The sequence below is a fragment of the Palaemon carinicauda genome, chromosome 37 (genome assembly GCF_036898095.1).
Source record: "Palaemon carinicauda isolate YSFRI2023 chromosome 37, ASM3689809v2, whole genome shotgun sequence".
Taxonomy (NCBI): domain Eukaryota; kingdom Metazoa; phylum Arthropoda; class Malacostraca; order Decapoda; family Palaemonidae; genus Palaemon; species Palaemon carinicauda.
Genome location: NC_090761.1, coordinates 53,303,172 through 53,317,176, shown reverse-complemented (window position 1 = coordinate 53,317,176; position 14,005 = coordinate 53,303,172). Strand labels below are relative to the sequence as shown.

The 14,005-nt window shown below is 49.8% G+C and overlaps 2 protein-coding genes across 4 annotated transcripts in view; one reads left to right on the top strand and one right to left on the bottom strand.

Moving 5' to 3' along the window:
- LOC137629104 (uncharacterized) overlaps nucleotides 1–14,005 on the top strand; it is a 261,346-nt gene that overhangs the window by 125,432 nt on the left and 121,909 nt on the right. The window lies entirely within an intron of this gene.
- LOC137629676 (protein-L-isoaspartate O-methyltransferase domain-containing protein 1-like) overlaps nucleotides 9,130–14,005 on the bottom strand; it is an 89,964-nt gene continuing 85,088 nt past the window's right edge. Inside the window, exon 7 of the mRNA XM_068361231.1 lies at nucleotides 9,130–11,132. Within this exon, the coding sequence (XP_068217332.1) occupies nucleotides 10,021–11,132 (1,112 nt within the window). The 3' untranslated portion in view covers nucleotides 9,130–10,020. The remainder of the gene's footprint in view (nucleotides 11,133–14,005) is intronic.

Genomic DNA, 14,005 nt, shown 5'->3' with positions numbered 1-14,005 from the left:
CAGCACATTGTGCTGTGATTGTAGAAAGTACATATTAAACAGAACTATGTACTGAAGTACAGTAGTGTGTGTGTAAAAGGAAATATTAATGATGCTCTGTTTCATATATGTACTTTGGATACTGTACATGGGTAGTAGGTTGGCCAGGGCATCAGCCACCCATTGAGATACAACTGCTAGAGTGTTATTGGGTCCTTGGACTGGTCAGACAGTACTACATTGGAGCCCTCTCTGGTTACAGCTAATTTTTCCTTTTTTTCCTTTACTTAGGTACATTAAATAGTCTGGAATATTCTTTCAACATATACCTGTCAACACTGAGATTACCTAACAATTCCTCTTTGCTGAATGGGTTAACCACTGTTCTGTAGTTATTCAAACCTTTCTTCTCTAGTGGGTAGTTCCATAGCCTCTGTACCATGGTCTTCCACTATCTTGGGGTAGATTCTCTTGCTTGAGGGTACTCAGGCACACTATTCTACCTTATTTTCCTTCCTCTCCCATTTTGAAGTTTGTACAGTTCAACAACAAAATAAATATTTCTTAATATAGTGTTCTTGAAATATTCTTTAATTGTACTTTACTTCTCTTATAGTTTATATTTGTTCCGTAACCGAAATACAAACCACGCTATTTACATAGGGTTTACTTTCGACGTAGCTGAAATGACGAGCCATTAAGTTTTTAACGAGGGTTAACTACCCCCCTAGTTAGCAAGAGGTAGGGAAGGGGTAGCTTGCTACCCCCCCCCCCCCCACACACACCTGTGAGTTGTCTCAATTCACTTTTTGGCTCGGACGAAGACAGACGTTGCTGTTTTTCGTCCTCGTTAATGACAGCCTTAATTTTCTTTTTGTCTTTTTCTAGTTCTGTGTGCTTGGAAGTTGGCCTCGACCTTTGTCATCGTTATGCGCAAGTGCCCTGGACTCGCTGGCCGCCCTTGTGGGACCTTCATGTCAGCGGAGGACACCGATCCTCACACCCTTTGCCCGCAGTGCCGAGGCCGACGGTGTGATAGAGAGAATACGTGTGGTGAGTGCAGGGAGTGGTCTGCCTCCCAGTGGGAGAAGTTCGGCCGCCGGCGTAAGAAGAAGTCCAAGAGAGACCGTTCTCCTTCAGGGGCAACCTTGAAGAAGGAGGGCTCCAAGGACTCCTCTTCCGCCGCCCGAACCTCCCCCGAAGCTCCCACTCGATCAGTCTCTCCTGAGAGGCTGCCGAGTGGTAGCGCAGGCCCTAGTGGTGTTTCCCGACCTTGGGGTGCGGGAGAGGGCGTTGCCTCCCTTAGCGTGGCAGCTCCCTCTTCTCCTCCGGGGGAGGATAATTTGGATTTTGAAGAGTTTGACCAGACTGTTGCTAATAATGATTTATTTCAGCTTTGGGCTTCCTTGGGGCTTATGGGCACGCCCTCCAAGGAAGCCCTGTTTGACCTGATCCAGTTGGGGCTGCGGTCAAACAGTCGCCGGTAATACCGGAGGTATTCCCTTCGGATTTTGTCAACACTGTTTTGGCCGAGCCTTCCGACGGGTCTGGTCAAACCCTTGATAATGCTCCTTTGCGGACGTTGGTGATGGCTCTCCTCCTCCCTCCAAAGATCCTCCGAGGGGGGAGGTGGGTCCCACGGTCTCCTGCAGGCGGGTCTCTCCCTCGGGGGAGCGCGCTGACAGAGACTCCTCTTCAGAGGACTGATGACCCGGACGCCCTTCCTCGTGGTCGTATTCGACGTAAGGCCCGTAGGCCTCTTCACAGCAGAGGGCTTCCTTCTCCCTATAAAGGAGTTAGGAGGCGCATCTTTGGGTCGTCCTCTCCTGATCCTCCCCCTAAGGAGGAGCCTTCCCGTCAGGAGCAGCCCGTCACAGCAGCGCCCCTTGACCTCTCCGCGGATCGTTCGCGATCCCCTACGCCTGCCAGACCTTCCGACCTGCCTTCTCCGTTCCTGGCCGCAGATGCAGTTTGGGCGCCTTCTCACCCTGTTATCCAACAGGCACCGATCCCTTCGGGGTTAAGGGACTCTACTCACGGTGTGGGTAAGTCCCTTGCGCGTCAGGGTTCCCCTGCGCGTTCGCGTGCAGTAGCGCTCAAGCGCTCCCCAGAGTCAAAGTCTTCGGACTTAACTCGCCAGCGCTCTCCTGTTCGGCAGCGATCACCTGCTCGCCAGCGCTCCCCTGCGCGGCAGCGATCACCTGCTCGCCAGCGCTCTCCTTCTCGCAGGTCTCCTGCGAAGCAGCGCCCTCGTGTTCCTGATGTGCGCATTGCGCGCCCACGTTCTCCTGAGCGCCATCGTTCTCCTGTGCGCAGCCGTGCTATTGATCAACCTGTGCCTGATGTGCGCCTGGCGCGCCAACGATCATCATCTCGTCCACGATCACCTGATCTGGACTTAGGCAAGGGTACTAACCCGTCGCCTCGCCCACGTCCCCCTGCGCGCCCTTCTGCTCCGGCGCAACAGCGAGCTAAAGCTCCTGTTCGCGAGCGTTCGCCTGCGCGTTCATCCACCTCTTCAGATGTGCGCGGTAACCTTACTGCGCGCCAACGTTCTCCTGCGCGTTCACGCGATCAATTGCCTGTGCGCAAGCGCTCTCCTGAGTGCCCTCGCCCGTCCCAGCCTGATCGCCCCAGGCCTCCGACTCGCCTGCGCGCAGTCGTTCGCCTGTTCGTGGTTCGCGCCCTCGTTCTCCTGAACGCACGCGACATCATTCGCCATCGCGCCAGCGCTCCCCGCCAGGCAAATGCTCGCCAAGTCGCTCGCGACTTTCTTTCGCGTTCTCCTACGCGCCGCCATCAATTGCCTAGTGCTCAGCGCACACCTTCACCCGCGCGGTCTCGTGCTCCTTCACATGCGCGCCAACGCGTTCCCTTGCCAACGTGTCCCTTCGACTACGCGCCCGCGCGTCCACTCGCCAGCGCGCCCCCTCGCCCGCGAGCGTACGCGCCCGCGCGTCCACTCGCCAGCGCGCCCCCTCGCCCGCGAGCGTACGCACCCACGCGCATTCTTCCACACGCGGCAATGCGCCCGCGCTTCGGAAATCGCCCGTGCGCGTTTCCTTGAATGATGTTCCGCGTGAGGACCGTCGCGATTCCCTTTCCCGCAGGGAACATCAGCGCGGCCAACCGACAGGGACACGGATTTCCAGAGCAGCCTCTGGATCGCCTCCGCGCAAGCGTAGGTTTTCTCACCAGGACCAGGACCAGGAAGGATCTACGGAGAGGTCCATGCAACACTTTTTCCTCTTCTTTTCAGGCAGGCCCCGTGGTGTCCACTCCGAAGGATCAGGAGATCCCCTTCCCTCCAGCGGGAATAACTGACACTGCGTCAGTTACTCGCCAGCCTTGTTTCCGTCACATTATGAACGCAGTGTTTCAGGCTGTGAAGCCCGCCCTCGTTGATATGGGACTTAAACCAACGGCAGGCTCTCCCCTGCTGAAGAGAAGGAGAGGAGTGGACTTCGTGGTGACTTCTCCTCGGGTGAAGTTGGCTCCTAAGAGGTCGGTTAGGAGGACTCCTAAGCGTGCTGTTTTGCCTTCTCCTGTGGACGTGTTATTTCCTTCCTCAGGAGAGTCCAGCGAGGCAGGGTTATCTCCCACGGCACCAATGGGAGGAACCCCTCCTCTTCGGAGAAAAGCTGCTCGCGAGGATGCCCCCTTCCGGACCTCTTTGCTGGAGTCCTGTATTCTTCCTAGGAGGGAGCCCAAGGACTTCAAGACGATTCCTAAATCATCATCCAGGATACGTCCAGAGCCAACTAAACCCCAGGAGGACGTCCACGTATCTCCCCAAGATTAGCCTTTGGGGACCGGAGACTTGGCTGCCAGTCCGCAAGGAGGAGACCAGTTCGAGTCTGAACACGCTTTCTGGCAGGTCCTAGGCTTGATGAGGCAGCTCAACAAGTTTAAGAACCCGGAGACTGCCCCTCGTCAGGGCAAGGACACGGTGCTAGACGAAGTCTATGTCACCCAGAAGCCCCCCAAGTCCAGCGCAGCTTTGCCTTGGTCCAAAGGGGTGAAGGGGCCAGGGACAGAGTCGAAGCCCAGCTCTCCGAGCTTGCCTCCTCCGGTTGTTCTTCTGCCGGGTTCAAACTCCTCCCACCTCCTCGAGTACATCAGAGGAGGTACTTTGAGATCATAGGGGAGTCCAGTATGGCCCTTCCGCTCCACCATTCCGTGGAAGAGCTGACCAGGGGAACTCCTCTCGAGAAGCTCTCCGCCCGACAAGTGACGTTCTCGGCGTCAGAGATCCTGAACCTTGAGAAGGTCGCGAAGAGTGCCATGCAGGCAACTTCGTGGCTGGACGTTTGGCTGGGATCTCTGGGCATCCTATTGCGCTCTGAGGATCTGTCCAAGGAGAGCAATAGGAAGGCTTTGGAGACCTTCCTCCTCTCGGGCACGCGTTCGATCGAGTTCCTCGCTCACCAGGTAGCTAACCTGTGGGCTAACTCGATCCTCAAGCGTCGCGACGCAGTGGCCGAGAGGTTCCATCCGAAGGTCCCCGCCGTGGACGTCTGCAGGCTCAGGCACTCCTCCATTACTGGGAGGGATCTGCTCGAGCCCAAGGACATGGAACAAACAGCCGAGAGGTGGAGGAGATCGAATCAAGATTCTCTCCTCCAGAGGGCCCTGACATCTCGGCCCTACAAGCCTCCGGCACCTCAACAGCAACAGCAGCCTCGCAAGACACCGAAGCAGGCTCCGGCAGCTAAGACAGGGGTGTCTAAGCCGCAGCCCTTTCAGACCAAGGACAGAAGGCGCGGCAAGTCCTCTAGGGGAGGTAAGAATCCTAGAGGCAGCGGCCGAGGCCGCAAGCGCTAGGATTGGCAATCCCCCCGCGTGTCCACCTGTGGGGGGATGCCTGAAAAGTTGCGTGCACAGGTGGCAGCAACTTGGGGCCGATTCTTGGACGGTCTCTGATCGGCCAAGGTTATCGCGTCCCATTCACGACATCTCCACCTCCCCTGACAGCGAATCCAGTGCCGCTGAACTCCTATGCCATGGGATCGGCAAAGGGGTTAGCCCTTCGGGCGGAAGTCGAGACCATGCTCAAGAAGGATTCTCTCCAGGAGGTTGACGACGGCTCCCCAGGCTTCTTCAGTCGACTCTTTCTTGTAAAGAAGGCGTCTGGAGGCTGGAGACCGGTCATCGACCTCTCAGCCCTGAACAAGTTTGTCATGCAAACTTCGTTCAGCATGGAGACAGCAGAGACGGTCAGACTTGCAGTGAGGCCGCAAGACTTCATGTGCACACTGGATCTGAAGGACGCGTACTTCCAGATCCCAATCCATCCGTCTTCCAGGAAGTACTTGAGATTCAGCCTAGACAGCAAGATTTACCAGTTCAAGGTGCTGTGTTTCGGTCTCTCCACAGCTCCTCAGGTGTTCACCAGAGTGTTCGCTTTGATTTCGTCTTGGGCTCACAGGAACGGCATACGTCTCCTCCGTTATCTGGACGACTGGCTGGTCCTGGTAGACTCGGAGTCGACCCTTCTTCGACACCGAGACAGGCTTCTGGAGGTTTGCCGAGACCTGGGGGTCGTGGTAACCTCTGGAAGTCCTCTCTGCTTCCGACGAAACGACTGGTATATCTAAGCATGATATTAGACACCGATCTCCACAAAGCCTTTCCATCGGACGACAGGATAGCAAGGCTGAGGAAGGTCGCGGAACCTTTTCTCAGGCGGGAAGAGCTTCCGGCCCATTCGTGGTTGCGTCTTCTAGGTCACCTTTCCTCCCTGGCACGTCTAGTTCCGAACGGCCGCCTCAGGATAAGATCCCTGCAATGGCGGCTAAAGTCGCGGTGGAATCAAGGCTCCGATTCTCCGGACTTTCTGTTCCCTATAGGACCCACGGAACTGACGGACCTTCGGTTGTGGCTGAACGACGTGAACCTCCGGAAGGGAGTGGATCTTCTCGTCCTCCCCCCAGAATTGACTCTATTTTCGGACGCGTCAAAAGAAGGGTGGGGGGCCCACATTCTGAACCAAAGGATCTCAGGCCTCTGGTCAGAATCAGAAAAGTACCTCCACATCAACCTGCTAGAAATGAAGGCAGTTTTCCTGGCTCTTCAACAGTTCCAACGGACCCTGGCGGGTCACTCCGTAGTGGAGATGAGCGACAACACTACGGTAGTGGCTTACATCAACAAGCAGGGAGGTACCTTTTCTCGACAGCTATCCCATCTTGCAGTAGAGATTCTGAGGTGGTCCGAAGTCCACTCGGTCACACTTTCGGCTCGCTTCATTCCAGGCAAGAGGAATGTGCTCGCCGACAGTCTGAGCAGAACGGCGCAGATAGTGAGTACCGAGTGGTCTTTGGATCCTCAGATAGCCAACAAAGTCCTGACTTTGTGGGGTTCCCCGACAGTAGATCTGTTCGCGACAGCCTTGAACTCCAAGCTGCCCCTTTACTGCTCTCCAGTCCTGGACCCCAAGGCTCTCTGGCAAGATGCCTTCCAGCAGAGGTGGGACAACATCGACGTTTACGCCTTCCCACCTTTCTGTCTGATGAGAAGGGTGCTCAACAAGACCAGACTATCGGTCAATCTCTCCATGACTCTTGTAGCTCTGCTGTGGCATCACGCGGAATGGTTCCCGGAACTTCCGAGGGAACTCCCCCCACGACACGAGCTACTCAGACAACCACACTGCAACATCTTTCACAGGGCCGTAGCGTCGCTTCGGCTTCACGCCTGGAGACTATCCAGCGTCTCCTCACGGAGAGAGGATTTTCGCAACAGGTTGCGGACAGGATGTCTCGCCACCTACGCGAGTCCTCTATCGGAGTCTACCAGGCGAAGTGGAAAGTCTTCTGTGGTTGGTGTCGTGGGAGGGGTATCTCTCCACTCGATGCCACTATAACAGCAATAGCGGAGTTTCTTGTGTATTTACGGGAGGAAATGCGCCTTTCAGTTCCAGCGGTGAAAGGTTATCGCTCAGCCTTAAGCCTGGCGTTTAGGCTGAAAGGAGTGGACATTTCCACTCTCTCTACTCATACGCAGCTATGAGCTTACCTGCCCTCATTCAGAAGTAAGACCTCCTCCTTGGAACTTGGTTCAGGTCCTCAGGGCTCTGAAGAGAGTCCCGTTTGAACCATTACGCCAGGCGTCTGATCCCCACCTGTCTTGGAAGACGGCTTTCCTGCTCGCTTTGGCCTCGGCCAAGCGGGTCAGTGAACTTCATGGTCTTTCTTACGACGTTGCCCATTCAAGGGGATGGGGGGAGGTGATGTTCAAGTTCGTCCCTGAGTTTGTTGCCAAGACTCAGAACCCTGGGGTGTCAGACCCTAGGTTCGACTCCTTCAGGGTAACGAGTCTTCCGTTCTGTAACAAGTGACCCAGACCATCTGTTACTTTGCCTAGTAAGGAGTCTGAGGCATTACTTGAAGAGAACAGCTGCAGTCCGTCCTCAGGTGCAAGCGTTATTCGTAAGCACAGGAAGGACAAAGAGGAGGGTCACCAGGAACACCATCTTGGCCTGGATCCGGAAGGTTATCCAACATCCAACGTACCTTGGATCCTGACCCTCCTCCGTCACGCCGCCCTAGAGCGCACGATGTCAGGGGCATCGCTACGTCCCTTTCATTCAAGAGAAATTTCTCTGCGACGCAGGTTTTGCAAGCTGGGGTGTGGAAGCGCCAGACGACGTTCACAGCCCACTACCTGCAGGACGTGACCCACAGGAGCTTCGATACATTCTCTATTGGCCCTGTGGTGGCTGCACAACAGCTGGTCTAACCTCAGGCTCCTTAATGGACAGGTAGCAGAAGGTTGGGGGCATTGTTACCCGGTTTTAGTCCGCGTGATTGAAAGATTATGTCTGGCCCTTACTTCTTTCTCCCCTTCCTTGGGGAAAGCAGCATCCTGGTCTCTGCATAGCTGAAGCTGACCTCAACCTCTGCAGGTAAACCATGCTCCCTTGTGCTCCTAGTATTAACTATAATACTGTTTGCGTCCCCCATACCCTGACGAGGTGGTATTGGGAACGTCCTAGCCTAGATTTCTATCTAAAGAACTCCAGGTCAACTTCCTAGGACGAGTCACAACTTCCTCCACACACAACTTATGTAGGCTGCACATCCGCAGCAAGCTTTGGAGAGTGCGAGGTGCGGGGACCCCCTTTCTCGAGTGCTGCTCACTCAGTTTTCGGGTCCCCGGGTAAAGCCAAAAGCCAGTAAGGCTGGGGACTTTCCGCCCTTCCTAAGGGGTAAGTCACCCTATGTAAATAGCGTGGTTTGTATTTCGGTTACGGAACAAATGACAAATTCGGAGATAATTTGTATTTTTCCTAACCATACAAACCTTAGCTATTTACACACATTTGCCCGCCAGCCCTGTCCCCCAAGTCAAGTCCTACCTCTAAGTGAAGTGAGACAACTCACAGGTGTGTGGGGGGGAGGGGTAGCAAGCTACCCCTTCCCTACCCCCTGCTAACTAGCGGGGGGTAGTTAACCCTCGTTAAAAACTTAATGGCTCGTCATTTCAGCTACGCCGAAAGTAAACCCTATGTAAATAGCTAAGGTTTGTATGGTTAGGAAAAATACAAATTATCTCCGAATTTGTCATATTTCTGTATTTCCTTTCCTCACTGGGCTATTTTCCCTGTTGCAGCCCATGGGCCTATAGCACCCTGCTTTTCCAATTAGTTTTGTAGCCTAGCAAGTAATAATAATAGTTATCATTTCCACTTGGTATACAGTGTACAGTACTGTATTTAATGAGAGGAATTTTCAACTATCTTTAGTCAATGAATTTTCAAATAACTTGAACTTAACAAGCTTTTTAACTGGGGAAATTCCGCAACTGGGGTTCTTGGAATGTATTAGCTGTGGTTAAGGAAGTTTTACAGAACCTTGTATTTTGGATAACCAAATCAACATTTTCAATCCTAACTACTATCTAGGCTTAATTCATTTTAGAAACTTAAGCGGCTTTAATATTAATTGGGTAATGAATTCTGTGAAAGACTAATTGAAGTAAATCATGGATAAGATAGCTTCAACAAAAAAAATTATCACTAATTTAAAGTGGCATGGATACTGCTTAATTGGAGCTGTTATACATGAGCAGATAAATTTACAAATATCCTGATCTACGATAAGTTACTATCAAGTAGGAATATATGGGATAGGAAATTATAACAAAAAATTTAAATATATATTTTTTTTATTTTGTATTTTATGGTTCAAAACAAAATAAAAAAATTCTCACTTTTAGTTCTGTTTTATAAATCTATTACTGTAAATGTGAACTTGAAAATGGGACTCTATTCCTGTCTTGAAATTGAATTATAAAAGGAAAACGGTTTAATTGGTCACACTATACCTTTAAGGCTGCAAGAACTATAGAACACACACTGGCAATATTCTAAAACAACATACTGTAATTACAATTTCAATATTCCCACCATACTTGCTTATAGAGTATTTATTCCCCCTTTATAAGCAAACTATTACAAAATAAAAGCTCTTGCATGGTTCTATTTGCCAAATAGAACACATCTATTACTTAAATTTAAATATCTACACATTTCTCATGTTGGTATCAGTACGTAACCTGATAAAAGAAACTTACATGACCTATCCGATATAATTAAAGCATACATTAATTTTGCAAAGATTTTTTACAGAATTAAAATTTAACACCCCAAAAATTTTGTACTCTATTAAAAACATCTGTATGTAATTAAAAATCCTATAGGAAATAACACTAATTACAAAATTATACCTCCTGATGAGGTCCATAGTAAGTTCAACAGCAATCATTACTGATAACCAATCAACAATCACAGATATTAATGGTTCAAGTCTAAATACAAAAACCTATTAACTAAATTAAAGCATAAATAGTTAGGCTTAATGATACACACAACCACTTTAATGGATGTGAAAGTTTTATATGTATATAGATTTATATATACTGTATATGTATTTTCTATTTACGAACAAGGACTAAATTTGTATACTGTAAGAAAATAAGCCCCCTAATGATAGTATATATAAACAAAGGGAAGGTAAGGTCATTCCCTTTAGAAATCCCTTACAATTCTCGATAATAATTCAGGTACAACTTGAGTGCCTGAGGAAGTGGCAACTGCCCTATCTTTTCCCTCATGTATGTCGAGTAAGATTCTGCAGGTGGAGAAGCATTACTTTGGCTTTCACCATCTTCTTTTGTTTCTTCATTTTTCCTATCCTTCCACGAGTCACTGCAATGTCCTCCACACGGACAATCGGGATCATCTGGGTCGAGAAGTCGAGAAACTTTGTTTCGTGTTCTGTTCCTCAACCTAGGTCTTGCGGGTGATCCATCAGAAAAATCAGAGTCGGTAGAATCTAAATCCATGTCAACATCACCTTCTTCACCTTGATCAGATTCTTCTGAGCTTGGCCCTTTTCCATTCTCTATTTCATCACCAACACCACTATCAAACTTTTCACGTTTCTTGTTAGATTTGACTGGGATAACTGGAGTGGAAGTCATTGGTATAGGATCAGACTGAGGCACTGTAGGTGCTGAAGTTGCAGCTTCTCCATTACTTGGTGCAGGATCCACCTTAATCTCTTCAGGCTCTTTCCTTACCTTTCCTTTCTTGAGGAAAAAACTACGCAGAGGCACGCTTAAATTTGGTCCTTTGCTACTCTTACCTTCAACTTCCATTTCGGTCTCTTGTTTTTCATCTTCACTATCTGAGCTAGCACTATCTGGTGAATCATCGTCCACTTCCTCCTCCTCCTCCTCCTCTTCCTCTTCCTCTTTTTTGTTAGCATCATCTTCCTCTGGCTGATTCTGGCGTCTCATGTTCTGCAATTCTCTTTCAAGTAACCTCTGTCCAGCAAGACTTTGAGCAAATTCAATCACTGTTGTTAACTGATTACGTCGTGGAGAACCAAATGTTATCAAGTTTTCTCTTGTGTCTTCCATGTTATCATCTGATGTCAAACCAGTTTCATCTTCAGATTCAAAAAAAGGAACTGGCATATAAGGAACAAATACACCAGGAAACTGTTGCCTGCAACGAGAGCGGGGCTTTTGGACTGGTCGGTTTGCTGCAGTAGCTAATTCTGGGTGTTCAACATTAATGTTGGCTCTCAAAATAGAGCGTACTTCTTGACGGCACATATCCTGAAGATCTAGAAGTTCTACTTCAGCTAAAAATAAAGGGGAATATATTGTAATACAAACATTTTGAGCTTCATGATAAACAAAAATCAAAATTTTTTTCTAAAAAGTAATTTGTATTTTTCTTAACTACTATATACAACCCAGAGTCCTTTAATGGTGGGATTTCAGAGCATCTGGAACGGCTGTTTAAACTATCGATAATATTCAATATAAGAAAATGAGAGAAAAAAAGGAAACTTTTGTACGAAATATATTGACTTGTGAAATGTTATATATAAGTGATGAGTGTCCTGTGTATAAAGAACCTTATTTCATTATATTGGCAAATAATAACAGTATCATAGGTTTAGCTTCATTTTTAGAATGTAATAACTTTGCTGTAAAGACAGTTTATATTGACCAAGGCCCCCTAAAATTATATCAACGAATACAACCCGTGGAGGGTAAGTCCCACCCACCCAACAGTCACAAAAACTCACACTTTAGATTTTAGACTAACAAAAGGACTGCTTTGTTGTTTGAGGCAGGAACTCTAACTTAGGAATCAGGTTTGTATACTTAGTAAAATCACAAGTTTTAAGTAATTTGTATTTTTCCTAACAGTACTTACCTCGAACTACTTTCTTAGTAGTATCTGGGATCTTCTCCCAACCGACCAGAATTTTGTGTAGTTTACCCTACTCCCGTTTTCTATGCGGGGTAACCTCTGACAGAGTGATACGCGCCCAGAGAGGACCCGGGGTCAGAGAGCATGCTTGCTTAGGTCTCGATATCCAGTAAGTTTTTGACAGATAGGTTTCTACTAAGTCCTATAAGGCACTCGGGGTAGGATGGGCGGGCCATAACCCGAAAATAGTTCGAGGTAAGTACTGTTAGGGAAAATACAAATTACTTGAAATTTATGATTTGTTCCAACACGGAGTACTTACCTCGAACTACTTTCTTAGGAGACTTATACCTTAGGAGATGGGAGTGTCCCACAGGACCCAGAGACCGTGATGAGGAGATAAAAGGGGAACCTAGATAGGAGGCTAGGTTCTGCTGACCCCCCAAGAGAAAACACGAGAAATAGGAAAAACTATCTTAGTGTCTAAGTAACTCACCTCTGTAAAAATCCTTGGAGACGTATTCATTCACTGACGATGTATCCCATGTCAGTTAAAGGATTTTAGGGTCATTTCAGGGAAGGTAATAGGGAAAAAGATGGGGTAAGGAAGGAACCTGTGTCTCTTAGACTTACTGCCCGTGGTTTCCCTGGGGCTACACCAGGGATTTCCTCGAACACTCCTTCAAGCAGTGAGCTGTGAAGGTTGACTGACTAGCCCATGTACCTGCCCTCAGGATTTGGCCGACTGCCATGTTCTTCTCAAAGGCCAACGAAGTACTAAGCCCTCTGATGTCGTGAGGTCTAGACTTCCCTGGAAGAGGAACCCCTGCACTATTGTAGGCCCTCATGATCACCTGCCGTAGCCAGAAGGACATCGTATTCTTTGAGACTGGCTACTCTACTAATCCTGAGGAGACGAACAGACTCTTGATTTCGGGTCGAAGTTTGGCAGTCCTCTCTAAGTACTTCCGTACCGCTCTGACAGGGCACAGAAGCAAGTCCCTCGGGTTGTCCGAACGAGGGATTGCCGGCACCGAGAATCCTTCAAACTTGGGGTTCCAGACTGCTAGATTCTGGGTCTTGGCCACGAAGGATGGTACGAACCTGAAGGTAGCTTCACGCCAACCCTTCGAGTGTGACACCTCGTACAATAGGCCATGAATCTTCCCTACCCGTTTTGCTGATGCCATCACTAACAGAAAAACTGTCTTGAGGGTGAGCTCTCTGTCCAAGATGTCCTTTAGGGGTTCGAAGGGAGGTTCTGACAGCATCTTCAGGACTCTAGCCACGTCCCACTGAGGCACCCTAACAGCCTGAGGGGGGCACGATTGCTCGAAGCTCTTGATGAGCATCGAGATGTGTCTGGAGGTACCCAGGTCGATGCCCTTCAGGAGGAAGACTGGTCCCAGGGCCGCCCGGACTCCTTTAATGGCTGGGATGGACATGTTCACCTCGTCCCTGAGATAGACTAGGAAGTCAGCTATCTCCGGGATGGAGACCTGCAACGGCTTGATGTTCTTCGTGAAGGTAGCCCATTTTGCCTGGTAAACTGCGGCTGACGAACGTCCCAGGTACGCTGATGTCCTTGTTGCCGTCTTCGCCGAATACCCTTCCTTCCTTAGGAGACGCTCGATAACCTCCACGCGTGAAGGCAGAGGGACCGAGGGTTTTCGTGGAACCTTTGAAAGTGTGGTTGCCGGAGAAGGTCTGGTCTGTCTGGAAGGGGCCAAGGTGGAAGGCACGCCAGTTCCTTTAGATCCGCAAACCACTCTCTCTTCGGCCACCAGGGCGCTACCAAAGTCATCCACAGGTTGTCCGCTCGCCTCACCCTGTTGAGGACTTGCCTGAGCATTCCGAAGGGAGGGAAGGAGTAAATGTCGAGGTTGTCCCAAGGGTGTTGGAAGACATCCTCGAACGCCGCCCCCGGATTTGGCACAGGAGAACAAAACACGGGGAGCTGTGCGTTCAGTCTCGTGGCGAAGAGGTCTATCACTGGCGAGCCCCACCTCTGAATGAGTCTTGGCCACTTCCGGCTGCAAGGACCACTCGGACCCTTCCACTTGACCCATTCTGCTGAGGCCGTCGGCCAGGACATTTCTATTCCCTGGGATGAATTTGGCCGAGATCTTGATCTGCTCCATTTCGGCCCATTCCAGAAACTCTGTGAGGTCGCACAGCTGCTTTGATTTCAGTCCTTGCTTCTTTATGTAGGCCACCACCGTGGCGTTGTCGCACATCAGTGCCACGGTGTTTCCCCAATGCCGATGACCGAACTTTAGGCACGCTCTTCGC